General features: G+C 37.4%; 1 protein-coding gene across 1 annotated transcript; it reads left to right on the forward strand.

The window, feature by feature from the left end:
* Positions 1-448: 448 nt before the first annotated feature.
* Positions 449-19,186, forward strand: LOC120148283 (squamous cell carcinoma antigen recognized by T-cells 3-like). Its single transcript, XM_039161446.1, is given in 15 exon segments — positions 449-696; positions 797-1,201; positions 1,306-1,581; positions 1,795-1,929; positions 2,051-2,176; positions 2,798-2,842; positions 2,930-3,034; positions 3,317-3,459; positions 3,551-3,674; positions 5,432-5,506; positions 7,814-8,179; positions 8,304-8,396; positions 8,918-8,951; positions 8,954-9,067; positions 18,738-19,186. Coding segments are annotated over 15 exon segments (2,520 nt in total). The 5' UTR covers positions 449-486; the 3' UTR covers positions 19,007-19,186.
* The last annotated feature ends 64 nt before the right edge of the window (positions 19,187-19,250 follow it).

A 19,250-nucleotide genomic window follows, 5' to 3' on the forward strand; every position in this document is an offset into this window, starting at 1 on the left:
CAACAATAAAAGCAATGGATTTTTAGAAGTTGGGAAAGAAGAGAGTGAGAGGCATTGCTTTGAATATTTTTTAGAATTAATCCCTAGGTTAAGGAAGATCGAGAAACACTAGGTGGAGAAATATGTTAAATAAGAGACACTTCCTCATCAAAACGATATCGTTTTAGATTTTTTAATATTAAAATAATTATTAAAACGATGTCATTTTGGTGAGGGAGTCATGTCACGATATAAAGATACCATATCATTGTACAATTAAACCATTAACGGTGTGATGACATAATTACAGTTAAACTTAAATTCAATGTTAAAATTGATAAAATTAAAATATCAATGATATAAAAAATCTAAACTTAAAGATGAAGGGTATTTAAAGTAGTTTAACCTTAAATTATCATAGCTCTATCAGCTGGTCTCGATAAAAGTGAGGCACCGAAGCCCTCGCCGTCTTAAATTAAAAAATAGAAAACACAGAAAGAAAGGAAAATGGATGAGTTTGAGAAATCACCAGTTTCCTTGGAGGAAGACACTGGAATGGATGAGAGCGATACTGTTGAAAACCCTAAAACCACTCAGAAATCCAGCAGCGATTCGGACTCTAGCGATTCGGAAGACGATGCAGATCAGAAAGAGCAGCTCTTAACCCTAGAATACGAGCTCTCCACCAATCCTTCCAACTACGATGCCCATGTCCAGGTAAGCACTAGTATCCCTTGTTAAAGTAAACGTAAACATCTTTCCCTACTAAAAATGATAGCATTTCTTGTAATTTAATTTGTTTGATTCGTTTTTACAGTACATAAAGCTTTTGAGGAGAAGTGGTGAAATAGAGAAGCTACGGGAAGCAAGGGAAAACATGAATACGTTGTTTCCACTGAGTCCTGAAATGTGGATGGATTGGGCCAAAGACGAGGCTTCTCTTTCGAATGATTCCAATTGCGAGTCAGTTCAGAAGCTTTACGAAAGAGGCCTCTCTGAGTATCTGTCTATCCCCGTTTGGTGTCAGTACCTCAATTATGTGCAAGAACATGATCCAAAAGTGCGTGATTGTTCAGCCGATGGGATTTCAAAGGCAAGAAATCTGTTTGAGCGAGCTGTTACAGCTGCTTCTCTGCATGTTTCTCAAGGCTCTTTAATATGGGATGCATATACCCATTTTGAGCAAGCGATATTACTAACTATTGACCAATCAGACATCCAGGTCTGAGCATGATACCATTTTCTTTACACTTAAATACTTTCTCATAAAGAACATGTTTACGTGTTGGATACTTGGACTGCTGATTATCCATTTATTTTTTTCAGGCCAAAGAGAAGCAGGTCCAGCGCATACGGAGTATATTCCATCGTTACTTGTCTATTCCCCTTGCTAACTTGAAGTCTACTCTTCTAGCCTACAAGGCATGGGAGGTGCAGCAGGGAAATTCCCATGATACTGAATCCGACAATGATTTAGGGATTTCTTCCCATGTTGCTTCAGCTTATCAGAAGGCAGAGGAGATGTACATTGCCCGTGCACAACTTGAAGAACGGATTACTAGACAGGATGTATCTGAGTCTGAAAGATTTCAAAATTACATGGTATATATATGATACTCTACAATATTTTTGTGTGGAGATTCATTTATTCGGTACTAACTCTGATATCAAATTGGTTTCTTCGTGTTTGCTTCAAGACAGTGTCTCTCCTTTCTTATGAGACTAAAATATTTGTTTTTCCTATTTACCCTATTGTAGCGTAGGCATTAGTGTCACTCTGCCCATTTGAATTGACCAATAATTCATTTGTTGCAGAGCTACTTAGATTTTGAAAAATCCTTTGGTGATCCATCCCGAGTTCAGATTCTGTACGAGCGTGCCATAACTGACTTTCCTGTATCAAGTGATATTTGGCATCATTATACTCGCTATCTTGATAAAACTTTGAAGGTTCTTTGTTTTACTTGCTATTATTCAATTAAACATCAAAGTTATTGCTTTTACTTGTTACAAGTTATAATTGAGTTTGCCATACTAGACGCTAATCTTTCTTTTCCTTTTGTCCTTTTAGGCAGGAAATGTTGTGAAGGATGTTTCCTACAGGGCTACGAGAAGCTGTCCCTGGGTTGGAGAACTTTGGGTTCGATATTTGCTGTGTTTGGAGCGTGTCCTTGCTTCTGAGAAAGAGATATCTGATGTATGTTGTGTTTTTCAGAGATTATTTCTTCTTCTCTCTGTCTGGACTACATAATAAAGCATCAAATAGTTGTTTGAAGTTTGATCTTTAGTCATCATTGGAGAACTTATAGCTCCTGTTGTAACACTCCTGCATATACTACTTGAATCTTCTTGGCTTGGAGCTTTAGGAAATTCTTAAAAATCAGTTGAACAGGGAAAAATGAGTATGCGGTTTTTTTGGTGCTGGTCAAGAACTGCACTAAGATCTTACTAAGAGCTCGAAAGAAGAATATGAAAATGTGGAGAGCATTTATGAAGGCATATCAAAACAACAGTGCAATTACAAAATCCTGTGTGCTACCCTGTGAGCATGCTTTTGTCACTGTGTTCCTATCATTGTGTTATATAATCTTATTTCTGTATCCAAATATACTGAATGCCATCGCTCTTTCATGGTGGCATTAGATCTGTTTGATTTTGGTAGTTTCTCTGTAGAACTATTAGTTGTCTATTATAATTTCAGGATTTTTTAGAAGGAAATTTCCTTCACTTGTATGTAATGAGAAATGTGTAAAATGCTTTAATTGTTTTATGGTTCTATTTACGACTTTTTAATTGATTTTAAAAAAAATTATTTCAGGCATTTGAGAAGTCCCTCAAATGCACATTTTCAACCCTTGAGGAGGTATGGGTTTATTTATTTATCTATTTTGTGAATTCATTTTATATTGTTCATGTGTTGAATACTTTTAATATCTTTTGTTTGTTGTAGTACCTTGATTTGTTTCTCACCCGAGTAGATGGCTTGAGGCGTAGGATTTCATCAGCTAGTGGAGATGATGTGTTGAACTATTCAATGATTAGGGATTCTTTTCAGGTTTGAATGTGCACTTTTTTCATTTCCATGTTTAAAATGAATTTCATGGTTAAGGCAGTGTGATTCACTTGGTAATTTTTCACGACTTGATTTGAACTAAGAGAAGGAATACATATTGTTTATTTTGAATAGGAGTGTTAATACCTATGTAACCAAACCTTGTTAAGAGTCAATGTAATTGTATGTAAAAGCACTTTGGGCTTCTTATTCTTCATGATATATGGGCTGGTAATACATTCCTTTTATATGCTTGAGTTTTACTCTATGTGGCCTTCTTTTCAGCAAGCAGCAGATTATTTATCACCACACTTGAAGAACACCGATGGTTTATTGCGGTTGCATGCTTATTGGGCCCATTTAGAGCTGAAATTGGGAAAGGATTTAAATGCAGCTCGTGGTGTTTGGGAGAGCTTGATTAAAAGCGGGTTTGACTGTTCAGAGTTTGCATGCATAATTCTATAGTTATTTTAACAACCTGATGTGTCACGGGTTTTATGAACATATCTATCTGTGCAGTGGTTCAATGTTGGAAGCATGGAAAAGTTATATAGCTATGGAAATTGAATTAGATCATATAAATGAAGCGAGGGCCATATATAAGAGATGCTACAGCAAAAGATTTAGTGGAACAGGTTCAGAGGTATGTTTTCCATGATTATGTAAATGTAATTTGTATTTGTAGGACTTGTTTATCTTCAAATGTTTGCTTTCTTCAGTTTTATGGGTTTGTTAAGGAAAAGTGATGTGTTTTCCATTTTTGTAGCAAATATATATGTTTTCTTGCTTTGTTCCATCTTTTCTCTATTGCTACTGTTGACTGTAGTGCTGAAGTGAGAATATATAAGTGTGGAGTAGCATTAAAATTAGATCATATATCATTTTTCATACTTATTGATTAGTTTAACTTGGTTGCTTTTGGGAAAAGGTGTTCAGGTGCTCGCAATAAAACGGTAACTTATGACATCTCTGGGGAATATTTCCTACTCTGGCTTTGGCGTGGAGCTAGAAAATTAAGGTTCATCGAGATTAAATGTCCAAAGTGTCAGAATTAAAGGGAAAAGTTGATGGAAGTTTTGTGCAGTAGGTGAATTGGAAGAAAGAATTTTTTCTTCTCTATCATATGGAAGTGAAATTTTTCTCTGTTTAAATATTGACCCGTTCTATCTCTAGCTGTTAGTATGATACATAAAAAGTATTATGCTAGACTTCTTGTTACGATCGTGTGTTTATGGTCGACTAATCTTATTACATAAGTAGAAAACCTAATTTAGAAGGGAGAAAGATTGTTTTCTTTTCTATCATATGGAAGTGAAAATTTTCTCTGTTTGAAGATTGACCTGTTCTATCTCTAGCTGTTAGTCTGATACAGAAAGTATTATGCTAGACTTCTTGTTACGATCCTGCGTTTGTGATTGACTAATCTTATAACATAAATAGAAAACCTAATTTAGAAGGGAAATAAATCGGCTAAATTAAAAGCATAATCAGGAAATTTGAGGAAAGAAATTGATCTCTGTCTAAGCTTTAAGTAACTAACCCAAATTAACGGCATTCCTTAACATGGATTTGGTCTGTAACATTACTCCTCTCCTGGAGAAAGAGATTGTCCTCAAGCTTGAAGTCAAGGAGAACTGGGTGAAAGGCCTCTTCCATTACTAATACTCAAAACTGATGGGGGTAATAGACCTGCACAAACTGATTTTCAATTAGCAGGACCATTGAATGTTTCTCTTCAAACTTTCACCAGTGTTCAATATTTTCAAAAATAGCACAGCAAGTTCAGACCCATTAAATTTTTCTGATATGGAGTTGCAGTGTTTTTTTTGGAGTGGTTACAAGATATGAGTTTAGGAGGGTTTAATGGATAAGACAAGCAAGTGAAGTCGGTTGTGATCGTCAAGGATTTTGTCGAGGTGGGTTTGGTTCATAGCGTAAGAAAGAGAGTATGATAGAGGCTGTCATGTTTTGTTTTGTTCATCTACCAAATTAATGGCCTTTCATAACATATATTTGGCCCTTAGCACTTGTTTACGCATGTGTATGGGTACAAATTTTATGAGATGGAGCTCAGCTTAAGACCATACTTTTCATATTCTTCTATCATATGATTCCTCTCATCAATACCATCTTTTTGAAGTTTAATTGATTTTATCTCTCAATTGATAGAGCCAACAACCTGTATTGGTCATATTCACATAATTTTACAGTTGATCTTACTAGAGGTCTACATTAACTTACTGTTTTTTTTTACCTTTTAGTTTCTAAGATGAATATAACTTTTCAGATTGTAATTTGTGTTGGTTCTTTTATGCTGAACTCCTGAATTTTCTTCAATTGCTCTATAAATATCCTGTAAATTAGATGATATATGCCTTCCTAAAAAACAGAATCATTCAGGACATCTGCCATTCTTGGTTGCGCTTTGAGAGGGAATTTGGAACATTGGAAGATCTCAACCATGCTGAGAAAAAGGTACTAATTTAATATTTTTCCCAGTTCTTCTGTTCATGTTCTTTTGCTTCTGATAGTTAATAACACCATTCCTTTTATGATTGTGGAACTATGCATCCTTGTATATGGGTTGAAATCAAGTCAATAAATACATAGGACACGGTAGGAAAAATAGATTCTGGAAGATGTCAGGTATTTTGTATTTTGGCTACCAACTTTGGTTATTTTACATCACGGCTGTTTTGAAAAGAATAGGTAGATTACTCAACAAAAAGCAAATATTGTGTTACTTCATCTTCTAAAAAACTAAAAGGATTGACAACACGTCGTTTTTACTGTCAAATAAAGTTTAGCCTTAATCTCAATAAAAATAAATATAATAGTATAGAGAGTAAAGGTCGATCCACAAGGACTAAGGAAGATGCTGAAACAATTGTTCTTGATCTTTGATCTAGGAGAAAAAAATGCAAGTAAAAGGGGGAGGTGTTTGATAGAAAGATTTGTAAAGAAAATAAAAGAATTAAAGAAAGGAAATATAGATTTAAAACCAATATGATGAAATCATCCTCAGACTTTCGCGTGTCTCATATTCCAATCAATCCTTGAATAAGATTTTTCCTCTAGTTAAATGTCTGTTTGAGTCCGCAAGGTTCAATACGTGTAGCTCATTTTTTTCTCTTTGGTGATTGATTTTCCCAAATCTATTTTAGGAATCGCAATCCTTGTTTAGATTAACTTCGACTATCGCTGGTAATTCAAAATAGTTTAAAAGCGCTTGGAAAAACCTGACTCGAGCTATGCTTTCTCTATGAAAGTCGAACTCGATCCCAATTTCCCTTAGCGTGCCATTGCTGAGTGTGTTCAAGGGAATTCGAATCAATTGATTATATAATCTTAACGTTAAATCATAACAACATCCAAGTCAAAATCTATTTTTGAAGTGAAAGCGTTTTGAATTTAAGAAAGACCGATTGCCAATCTAATTTCCAGAAAATTGAGAATTTAACTCGAAAGGGTATGAGGTGCTTTTCAATTCTCACGAATGGAATTGAGTCGTCGCTTTAGCCCTTCGCTATGGAAAACTTAGCTAAGCATGGTAGAAACTATACTTAGCATTTTAAAAGAAAATAAAGTAAACTTGAAAGTAAAATAAAACGAAAGAAAAACTTTTATAAATCTAAAGAAAGAAAGAAACAAAAGAGTTCAAGAGTGAATGATCTCAATGATGATTTGAGGCTTATCCCAATGGGGGTATTTATAGTCCTCAAAAACCCTAAAAGATATATTTAAAATTAAAAAGATAATTCCTAAAATAAAAATAAAATAAATCTTAATTTGAATTCAAAAATTCGGTTGAGTCTTTGGTCTTCACGCCACTATTGACTGGACCTTCTAGAAGCTGTTGATTGGATGCCACGTCAGTGAAGTCATGCCCACTAACCTAGTAATGATTCCAGAAAATAAAAAATTGCACAATTTCATCAGTTTTAGCAATGTTTTTAAAATCTACTACCCTGCATTGAAAATGAATAAAAAGGTCCAAGTTAGCAACATAAAATAGCTAATCAAGGAGTAATTAATCACAAAATAATGTATAATTTAAGCCTAATCAAGGATACTTATTGTTAAGTAAAAGTGGAAATCCTGAATCACCTGCTGTCATCATCAATTGCCCTAATACTGCTTTAGTGATCATCATGTCTACTACCATTTCTAGTCTCGTCTACTTTCTAAAGCTGTTATCCTGATTATCCATGTATACTGTTTTTTTTTTTGCAAACACTATTCTTTGACTAGGTGGGAGATTTATCATTAGGTGTGAAAACAATGATAGATCTGATTAATTTTGTTATCAATGAAATTTTCTACTGTGTAGTATTGAACAACAGTATTTTATTTACATTATTGTGTTTCAGGGGATGTTTAACAAAGATATATTTTTCATTGGCTTTAATGATTGAGAAGTTATTAGACACTGTTTTCAGTACTGCTTTTTCCTTCTATTAATTTGATGTCATTGACTAGTACCGTTTACTTGATATATGGTCCCAGTTTTGTCAGTTTGTAAGTGAGTTATGCTCATGAAGCTTCATGATTAGTTAATCCAAATCTATGCAAGTATTAAAGTACTCTTTCTGTTGCCTTTATGAAACTACCTTGTTGTGTCTAAATAAGGCATTTTAGTACATTTTAACATCCTCCGGTAGTGCTGACTGTATGTCTTCACAATATTTTATTGAAAAGAAAAAGTGTATCTGGTTGATGAATAGCCTTGCCTGCGTTTATCAAAAAGTCAGAATTCCTCTTGTTTTCCATTCCATTTCTCAGGTTACTCCTCGTCTTGAGGAGATGCAATTGTCTAGGTTACAGCAGGAATCTAAATGTTTCACTGAAGCAACAGATCAAAGAGAACAGACCCTTAAGAACACGGCTCGTGAGAAGAGGAAATCAGGTTCAAGTGCAATTGATGATCAGTCTCCAGCAAAGCGGCAAAAACATACTTCTCAAAATAAGAAATTGCACAAGAAGGAGAACACTCAAGGGCTGACCTTAGCTGAAGTGAAGGATGGGGAAGAGAAAAGAGGCAAGGCTGAGGAACAAGTAAATGAGAAGCAGATGAAAGACACTAATCCTACTAAATCCAGGTTATATACAGATCAGTGCACTGCATTTGTATCAAATATGAGCATTGCGGTAAGTGGAACCCTTTATGCTTCTCTTCATCTGATTTCTCTTCTATCAGATTAACGTATAGATTTACCTTTTCCTCGTATTGTTTGCCATCTGTTGATGACAAGTTTATATTTTTGGATAGCAGGCTAAAAATGAAGATCTACATCAATTCTTTAGTAATGTTGGTGGGGTCACTGCAATTCGAATTCTGCTTGACAAGTTCACTGGCAAATCAAGGGTCTCTCTCTCTCTCTCTCTATACCCCTGACTGTGTGTACTTGCACACACATGCAGGCGCTTTGTTATTTTGTTTTTTACTGAACTTGCTACAATAGAAATGGGAAACTGGCCGCATAAGTGCTTCTAGAAGTCATTCTGGCATTCAGGCTGGAATTCTATATCGTGATCTTTCTTGAGTAGTATAGATTGTATTGGACAGTTATATGAGCTATTTTACTGTCTCTTTGGTAGATTAGTCCATGGCACACTCGGTTTGTGGTGACATGAAATATGTTTAGATAAATGTTGAAAGAAGAAAAATATGCAACAGGTATATACACATTTGTATGTAAAATTGCTGAACTAAAAATTTAGTGCTTAATGTTTAGAGCTCGAGTTAATGGAAAATTTTTAACAAAAAGCACCTAGGTCTGGTTCCTATTTCCTAATTTGGGTCAAATTCAAGTAAGGTATGAATTTGAAGCCATCTATCAGTCATATGATCAGTAATGATGTTTAGGCCTTTATTGAATTTTGAAGGGACTGGCATATGTGGATTTTGAGGATGAAGAACACTTGCTGCAGCTGTAGCGAAGAATAAGCAAATGTTGCTTGGAAAGAAGTTGAGTATTGCACGGTCAAATCCAAAGCAACGCAAGAGAGAATCATTTTCTCGTACTGCACCTGGTGGTAAGATAAGGGTTATGAATTTCTCTTTCCCTTCTGTCCTTAGAACACTTTCTTTTCCATATCTTTCTTTTACATTTTCAATCATGCACCGGTGCATATATCCCTCAAGTTATTGATACAGATGCCTAATTTTTTAGAACGTATATTACAAACCTTGGCAATGGGCACTGTGTTGTATGCACAAACAATTACATTTGAAATTTAGAGTCCTGAAAACTTGTATGCTAGTTAAACATTGAACACAAAATTTCTAGTAGGAAAGATGCGCTGAAAGGAAGAGGAAGAAGGGTTGAAAGTGAAACATGTTATTACACGTCTTAGTCATGTTGAGCTGATTCAGACTGGAACTCTTCTTTTGAAGCTTACTATTTACATGGGGAGGTATCGTCTCATACCTTCCTTTTCTCTTGTTTCCCTTTTTGTGTTGACAATAGAGGGAACTGGGATGTGCTTAGGGATGGGCATGGGGCTGGCCCCTTTTTGGGGGCCCGACCTGACCCGAAAATATATACCTAAAACCCGACCCATCCTGCTCTGATGAATTTTAGGTTTTCTCCTGCCCCGGACCTTCCCTGAATTTTAGTCTAAAATTCTGACCCCGACCCAACCCGCCCCGAATATATTTAATTTTTAAATAATTAAAATAATATATTTTATAATAATATATTTATAATTATTAATTATATTGTAAAGCTTTGAGTTGAATGGTTGGCAGTGGAACATTAATACTAGGAGGAATTTGATTGATTGGGAATTGGAACAATGGTTGGATCTGATGATGAAATTAAAGGAAATAAAACTCACTGATTCGGTTGAAGATTTTCTCTCTTGGTCAGCAAGTGGTGATGGGTTATTCTCAGTGAAATCGTGCAGGAAAGCTCTTGGTGAGGAAGTTGGGGGTATTGAGTTGTGGTCAAAAGGGGTGTGGTTGGGTTTGTCTCGCCTCGCGTAGAAGCCTTCCTATGGCAGTTAGCTCATCAGAAGGTTGCAGTTAAAATGGAGTTAGTTAAAAGAGGAATGTCCTTAGAAGAAGATGTACTCTGTCCTTTTTGCAAGGAACATGAGGAAACTGTGCAACACTTATTCATTTCGTGTTTTGTAGTTTGGGAACTATGGAATAAACTGGCAAGCTTCTGGGACTTGTCTATTGTGCTACCACAGGACCCTCCTTCCTTATTTAATTCGTGGGGGAGTTTGAGGTTGAATTCATTGATTGGAAGTTTATCCCGGGAGTCGTTTTTTGGTCTATTTGGAAAGCAAGGAATGCGATTGTGTTTGAAGGATTAAACCTTGATAGGCTGTCTCTTTTTCCTTGTGAGATTTAGGTTATCTAAATGGTTCCTAGCCAAGTATCCTAAATTCCCTATTCAGGAAGATCTGCTAATTGGGGATCCATCACTAGCTGATGGTATTTCTGTTCCTAAACCTAAAGATTATGATGTCATTAGCTGGCTTCCTCCACCTGTTGATTTCTTAAAGATGATGTTGATGGAGCTGTTAGGTTAAAAGACTCGATTGGAGGTATTGGAGGCATTTTAAGGGACTGGAATTGCTGCACTCTTCTGACTTTTTCTGAGAATATTGGTCAAGGTCCCCCACCAGTTGCAGAGTTAAAGGCTATTAAAAGAGGCATCGAAATTTTTTAGCTTCAAGATGGTCTGCTGCTAGTAGATTGGTTGTTGAGAGTGATTGTAAGTCGGCAGTGGAGTGGATTCACCCCGTCTTTGGCACCAGTTTTCATGTTGCCTCTGGTTAGAGAAATTCTGTTGATCCTTTCGGGAAAGGTGGTTTTAATTAGGTTAATTCCAAGGTCTTGTAATGGGGAGGCAGATAGTTTAGCAAAGCAGGGGATCGGTTGATTGTATGTTTTAGGTATAGTTCATTTTCCTATAGCTGTAGGTTCTTGAAGTAGCAGAAGTGGTTAAGTCTTATGTAAAAGCATCTGCTGTATTGTTAAGTCTTATGTAATCTGGTTTGGTAATAAAATGAGGCACTCTTTTCCTCCCTCCACTACTTGATCCTTTCTATTAGGAAAGGGTCAACTATGAGGGAGGTTTTTAACGAGGCTTCCTATTCCTATCAAAAAAAAAATATATTTTAATAATATAAAAATAAAAATTCTTAAAATATTATATATATATCGGGTCAGGTCGGTGATTTTTCACCTTAAACTCGGCCCCGTCCCGACCCCTGAATTGTTTTTTAAAAAAACCGCCCCTATAGGTTTGGGTCAGGACCCGTCGGGTTCGGGTATTTTGACCATCCCTAGATGTGCTTAATATTCAATAGAAAAAAAGGAAACAAGTCCTTGAGTAATTGTAAAAACTCCCTCCATATTTGAAAGATGGGAGGTTTTTTTCTCCTTGACAGAGCTGCTGCTGCTAGGTTGACTACAAATGAGACAGCCTTGCACTATTGAGTTTTTAGGATTAGGCTTGGTGAAACCATTAGCACACTGATATATATATTTCAGACATGAGTGGGGTATGGTTTTCTAAATATATGTAAAAAACTAGGCAAAACTCAAGTATAACCCGTGTCTGGATTGTTGGTAATGCTCAAATCCCACATAGTGTTGGAAACACTATTGGGAATGGTATTTAAGGCTTGACATTCCACTTCCTTGTTGAGTGATAGAGAACAAGGGGGGCTCTCGCGCACCGCCGCCGCCGTCCGTCCGTCTCGTCTCGGCTCGGCTCGGCACGGCACGGCACGGCTCGGCTCGTGGTCGTGGTCGTGGTCGAGGTCGAGGTCGAGGTCGTGGTCGTGGTCGTGGTCGTGGTCGTGGTCGTGGTCGTGGTAATACGTGTCTTCGACACGTCCGCGCGGATACTATCTTTTTAGAGAAAATTCTTGAGGAATTTCTCTTTGAAAGAAACAAATGGAAAATGTGAAAGATATCAACTGATATTTATAGGCTGCTGAGGACTGTTTGAATTTCAAATAATAACAGCTGAATTATTTTTTTATCAGAAATTAAAAAGTTTATTCCTAAATTAAATCAGAAACGTTAAGATGTACCTGGACTGATTTACAGCTTTGTACAGAGGAGACAAGCTGTTAATATCAGGAGTTACAGGAGTTATTTGATTTAATTCCAGGGGTTACATGATATAATTTCGGGAGTTATAACAGCTGAATAATGATACAATGAACCTGGACTATTTCTGAGTCAGGTTCATCTAAACGTTTCAGCTGTTACAAATAAGAGGTTTAATCCTGAAATTTTATGGACGATTTTAACCCTATTTCTAGCCTATAAATAGAGAGCTATATTCAGCTTCTCAACTCACTTCAAAACATTTACAATTCACTTGCAAAGTGTTTTCTAAAGTTCTCTCCGTTAGTTCTCTCTGAGTGCTTTCCGATCAGAAGTGCAATACCACCAGCAGTCCACTCCGGTTTCGGGTGTACGGAATTCGGAGCGACCGTGTTAACCTCGGGGACGGTCCGCCTACTGCAGCGATTACACACATCGAGGCGAATTCGTTTCTATGGCAGTGGTTCTTACCACGACACGGTTTACGAATCTGTTCTTCTTAATTACTGTTTATATTTTCAGTCAGTGCTAACGGTGTAGTTTTGCAGTTCATATATCCAACAATTTAGAAACGAATTTCCATAAACTGCAATCATGTCGACACCTTTGAGCCAACTCATTCCCGATCTTTCCAAGCTCGATGCACTTGATGGAAAGAACTATAGAAGGTGGTCCCAAAGAATTCTGATATTCTTCGAGCAACTTGATCTTGATTACGTGTTGCTCAAGCCACCACCTACCATGCCACCAACCCCAGCTGTCGGTAATGATGCGGATACGATCCTCAATGATGATGCCTTAGCAACTGCCGCCGCCGTTCTCGCTACCTACGAGAAATACGAGAAGGATAACAAGACGGTACGAGGACATTTGCTCAGCCACATGTCAAATAAACTATTTGATATGTTCCTTAGAGAAAGGAGTGCCAAGACAATATGGGACACTCTCGACAAAAAGTATGGTGCGGATGATGCGGGGATAAAGAAGTACGTTGTCGGTGAATGGCTCAAATTCCAGATGACAGACGACAAACCAATAATGGATCAAGTCCATGACTATGAGAACTTAGTCGCTGACATCATCGCTGAAGGGATGCAAATGTGTGAGGTGCTGCAAGCCAATGTACTCATTGAGAAGCTGCCAAGTCCTGGTCCGATTACCGCAACTCTCTTAAGCATAAGAAGAGAGACATTTCGCTTGAAGAACTTGTGGGCCATATGAAGATTGAAGAAGCCAACCGTTTAAAAGATAAGCTTACTAATTCTATGAGTAATTTATCTTTTAGAGCTAACTTGGTTGAGTCTAAATTTAAGAAGATCATGAAACGTGGGAATCAAGACAAAAAAACGAAACCACAGAAGGCTACCAACTTCAAGAAGTCAGGAAAGGCCAAACCGGAAGGAAAGACGTTCAAGTGTTATGTCTGCGGTTTACCTGGCCACAAAGCTTACCAATGCCAACACCGCTCAGACCGCCAAAATGACAACAAGCCACAGATGCACGTTGTAGAAGAAGATGATGATATCATTGCTGCGGTGGTCTCAGAAGTTAATCTGGTGGAGAACAGTTCAGAATGGGTAGTTGACACTGGCGCTTCGAAGCATTTCTGCGCAAGGAAGGAGTTTTCACCGAGTTCGAGGATGGAAACACTGGTGAACGTGTGTACATGGGGAACTCTAGCAGCTCTGAAGTGCTAGGCAAAGGCAAGGTTTTACTCAAGCTGACTTCTGGTAAAACTCTGGCTTTAAATAATGTTCTGTATGTACCTGCCTTGCGTAGAAATTTGATAAGTGGTGGGCTTCTGAATAAGGCAGGCATTAAGTTAGTTTTTGAGGCAGATAAACTTGTACTTTCCCGAAATGGTGATTATGTGGGGAAAGGGTTTTTAAGCAATGGTTATTTGTCATAGAAACTCAATTTAATGAAAATAAAGCTACCACTTCTGCTTATATTGTTGAATCCATTGATATGTGGCATGCTAGATTAGGACACGTGAATATTCATGCTTTAAAGAAATTAATGAATATGAATGTTCTGCCTAAACTAGACACAACTAGCTTTAACAAATGTGAGATTTGTGTAGAAGCTAAACATACTAGACCTCACTTTAAGACTGTTTCTAATAGAAAGACTGAACTGTTAGAACTTATTCATACTGATCTAGCAGATTTAGAAACACTGAAAGTAAAGGAGGAAAACACTACTACATAACTTTTGTAGATGATTATTCAAGATATACAAAGTTTATCTCCTAAGAACTAAAGATGAAGCTGAAAACTTCTTTCTTATTTATAAGGCAGAAGTTGAAAATCAGTTAGATGGGAGAATCAAACGAGTTAGATCTGATAGAGGTGGTGAATATGGATCTAATTTCTTAAAAGATATTTGTGAAAAGAATGGCATAATTCATGAAACATCAGCCCCCTATTTTCCTCAACAGAATGGTATAGCCGAAAGGAAAATAGAACTTTAAAAGAGATGATGAATTCTTTACTAATAAGTTCCGGGTTATCTGATAACATGTGGGGGAGGCCATTCTATCGGCAACTCATATCTTGAACCGAGTTCCTCATAAGAAATTAGATTCTACCCCATATGAATTGTGGAAAGGATACGCTCCTAATTTACAATACCTGAAAGTGTGGGGGTGTCTGGCTAAAGTGGGCTTGCCAGACTTTAAGAAGTCCACCATCGACCTAAAACCGTTGATGCAGTGTTTATAGGGTATGCTACGAATAGTGCTGCATACAGATTCATGCTTTTACAAGATTATTCTATTTGTGAATCAAGAGATGCTGTTTTCTTTGAAAATACTTTTCCTTTAAAGGAACCGAGAATAAATATTGAAACACAAATAGAATATATTCCATCAACTTCTTCTAGTAATCCTGCTAGGTCTTTTGAACAAATTGATTTTGAGCCTAGAAGAAGTAAAAGGCAAAGAGTTGAAACCTCTTTTGGACCAGACTTTATTACTTCCTTTATTTCTGAGATAAATGATTTAGACTTCATTTCAGATCCTATAGCTCAAATTTTTCTATTAGATGAGGATCCTAAAACTTTTGAAGAAGCTATAAGATCTATCGATGCTAGTTTTTGGAAAAGCGCTGTTAATGATGAACTAGAATCGATAATGTCTAATCATACTTGGGAATTAGTTGACTTGCCTAAGGGATTCAAACCAATCTCCAACAAATGGGTCTTCCGGAAGAAACTAAGGCCAGATGGTTCGATTCAGCGGTACAAGGCAAGGTTAGTCGTCAAAGGGTTCACTCAAAGGTTTGGTTTAGACTACTTTGATACATACTCTCCCGTTACAAAAATCTCAACGATTCGTGCATTATTTGCACTAGCCTCTATTCATAAGTTGCAGGTACATCAAATGGATGTTAAGACTGCTTTCTTGAATGGGGATCTAGATGAGGAGATTTACATGGAGCAACCACTAGGTTTTGAGGCACCTGGTATGGAAGGCAAAGTTTGTAGACTCAAAAAGTCACTCTATGGACTTAAGCAGGCTCCTAAACAGTGGTATGAGAAATTTCATAAAACTATTCTTAGTTTTGGTTTGTTGTGAATGGTTCGGATGCTTGTGTGTATTCGAAGATGTTTGAAACTGAATGTGTTATCATAAGTCTTTATGTTGACGACATGTTGATTTTCAGTTCTAACATTGAGTCCATTAACAAAGTTAAAAATTTCTTGTCCACTAAGTTTGAGATGACAGATTTGGGAGAAGTAGATGTAATCTTAGGAGTCAAAATTACCAAAACTGAGAAGGGATTTTCTTTATGTCAAGCACATTATATAGAGAAAGTGCTAAAGAAATTTGACAGTTTTGATGTCGTCCCTGTTCGAACTCCCTATGACCCTAGCATACATCTAGTTAAGAATAAAGGAAGTAGTGTTTCCCAAACTGAATATGCTAAATTAATCGGAAGTTTAATGTTCTTAATGAACTATACTCGGCCTGATATTGCTTATGCTGTGAGTAGACTAAGTAGATATACTCATAATCCGAGTGGTGAGCACTGGATTGCGCTTAAACGCTTACTGAAGTATCTTAAGGGTACTGTGAATTGGAAACTTGAGTTTGTTGGCTTTCCTGCGGTATTGGAAGGATATTGTGATGCCAACTGGGTTTCTGATAATGATGAGGTAAGCTCTACGAGCGGGTATGTTTTTACTTTGGGTGGAGCAGCGATCTCGTGGAAATCATCAAAGCAGACTTGTATTGCTCGTTCTACCATGGAGTCAGAGTTTATAGCTCTTGACCTAGCTGGGCAAGAAGCCGAGTGGCTCAGAAGCTTGTTAGCAGATATTCCGTTGTGGGGAAGACCGACTCCTCCAGTTTCATTGTTGTGTGATTCACAAGCTGCGATATGTGTGGCTAAGAACCAAGCTTACAATGGTAAGAAAAGACACATTCGCATAAGACATGAATCAGTTAGACACTTGATAAAGAATGGAGTGCTCTCTTTAGAGTATGTGAAGTCGGAAAGGAACCTAGCAGATCCACTTACCAAAGGGTTAAGTCGGAAGCTGGTCCTAGATTCGTCGAGGGGGATGGGTCTAAAGCCCATTGGTTGAGGAATTCATGGTGGATACCCAACTTAGTTATCTAAGTTCCATGTGGTCAAACGAAACCATGGAAAGACTCATAGTGCACATTCCTACTGCCTATCCCTATGATGAATAATGTGCATGCCCAGGATGAGCTTAATTGCTCTTAATAAATTCATAGCCCAGGCTTTGGGTGGTCTTAGTGAGAAAGACTTGATGAATTTACCGATTTTGGCTGAATATCTATTCTTAATAAGTTCATAACCCAGACCGAGTGGGTAGGAAATGATGAACTTACGACAGAAAGGTTGAGTTTGTTAAACTCTTAATAAATTCAAATCCAAGTATTTGGATGGTTCTAGTGAGAAGGACTTATTGAATTTACCGATAAATGAGGTTGAATATTTATTCTTAATGACTTCTTAGCCCAGAGTTTGGGTGGTTCATTTATAATGAACTTGAAAATAGTCACCATACCCTTTGTGAGGTTGAGCTATTATAAAAGCTCTTAATTATTTCATATTCCTTTTTAAAGGGTGGTTTATGTTGAGATAAACTTGATGAAATAACCTATGTAAGTGAGAAGGGTTAGCCGCCTTCTATGAAAAATGTTGGACTATTTTTCTAGCACACTTACTAGAATCCTGAGGTAAGATGGCCAAATATATACGTTTGTATATATATATCTTACACATCGAGGACTCAGGTGGATGAAGGGGTTAGTTGTGTGTTATGAGTTTACCCTGATCTTAGAAAGTTCCAGACTAGTTTCACTTATCTAAGAGAAGGATTGCTCATCATCACTATGTACTAGTTCCAGATATGTTCACTAGTGCTTAAGCAACTAATCTCGCTATTACTCTTCTGGAAAGCTTGTTTTCGAGTTTCAGAAGATTTCTTTCGCATTAGTGGGGGAATGTTGGTAATGCTCAAATCCCACATAGTGTTGGAAACACTATTGGGAATGGTATTTAAGGCTTGACATTCCACTTCCTTGTTGAGTGATAGAGAACAAGGGGGGCTCTCGCGCACCGCCGCCGCCGTCCGTCCGTCTCGTCTCGGCTCGGCTCGGCACGGCACGGCACGGCTCGGCTCGTGGTCGTGGTCGTGGTCGTGGTCGAGGTCGAGGTCGTGGTCGTGGTCGTGGTCGTGGTCGTGGTCGTGGTAATACGTGTCTTCGACACGTCCGCGCGGATACTATCTTTTTAGAGAAATTCTTGAGGAATTTCTCTTTGAAAGAAACAAATGGAAAATGTGAAAGATATCAACTGATATTTATAGGCTGCTGAGGACTGTTTGAATTTCAAATAATAACAGCTGAATTATTTTTTATCAGAAATTAAAAAGTTTATTCCTAAATTAAATCAGAAACGTTAAGATGTACCTGGACTGATTTACAGCTTTGTACAGAGGAGACAAGCTGTTAATATCAGGAGTTACAGGAGTTATTTGATTTAATTCCAGGGGTTACATGATATAATTTCGGGAGTTATAACAGCTGAATAATGATACAATGAACCTGGACTATTTCTGAGTCAGGTTCATCTAAACGTTTCAGCTGTTACAAATAAGAGGTTTAATCCTGAAATTTTATGGACGATTTTAACCCTATTTCTAGCCTATAAATAGAGAGCTATATTCAGCTTCTCAACTCACTTCAAAACATTTACAATTCACTTGCAAAGTGTTTTCTAAAGTTCTCTCCGTTAGTTCTCTCTGAGTGCTTTCCGATCAGAAGTGCAATACCACCAGCAGTCCACTCCGGTTTCGGGTGTACGGAATTCGGAGCGACCGTGTTAACCTCGGGGGACGGTCCGCCTACTGCAGCGATTACACACATCGAGGCGAATTCGTTTCTATGGCAGTGGTTCTTACCACGACACGGTTTACGAATCTGTTCTTCTTAATTACTGTTTATATTTTCAGTCAGTGTTAACGGTGTAGTTTTGCAGTTCATATATCCAACATGGATAACATAGCTCACGCTTTGCTTTTGTTTTCATTCTAGTTTTACAATTATACAAGTTTGCTTGGTCAGATTCTAATGTGTCTAAACTGAAATTGCAGGCGATGCTAGCAGCCAAGGTGGAAGGCATGGGAGTTCTGTATCTAAAGAATCTGGTGAAAACTCACAGGGATCTAGAGCACCTCATGTACCACAATCCACTGGTCGTAAGCATGACGATAACATCCAACTCAAGGGGAAGAACACATTTGCGGTGCCAAGAAATGTTAAAGCACTTGGATGGACTGCTAACAAACCAGGAACTAGGACAGAGGAAGATGAGAAGCCAAAATCAAATGATGAGTTCAGAAAAATGTTTATGAAAAGCTGAGGTTCATTCTCCGGTTTCTGTTTAAGGTATTGCTTAGAATGCTATCTCTTGTACAAATTTTACTAGCAAATTACCGATTTTTGCGATAAATTATTTGTGGGCTTTTATGAACCTATTTACGGTGATATGTCTGGTCGAGGATGCTAGACCTTCTCAATGGCGTATAAATTGATAGAATTACATCTGGTTCTCAATGTCACAAGGCTCAGCCGATCTTTGGTAATGGCTGTATATTGGCTTTTTC

This window comes from Hibiscus syriacus, unplaced genomic scaffold (assembly GCF_006381635.1).
Source record: "Hibiscus syriacus cultivar Baekdansim isolate YM2019G1 unplaced genomic scaffold, ASM638163v2 tig00110956_pilon, whole genome shotgun sequence".
Lineage (NCBI taxonomy): Eukaryota > Viridiplantae > Streptophyta > Magnoliopsida > Malvales > Malvaceae > Hibiscus > Hibiscus syriacus.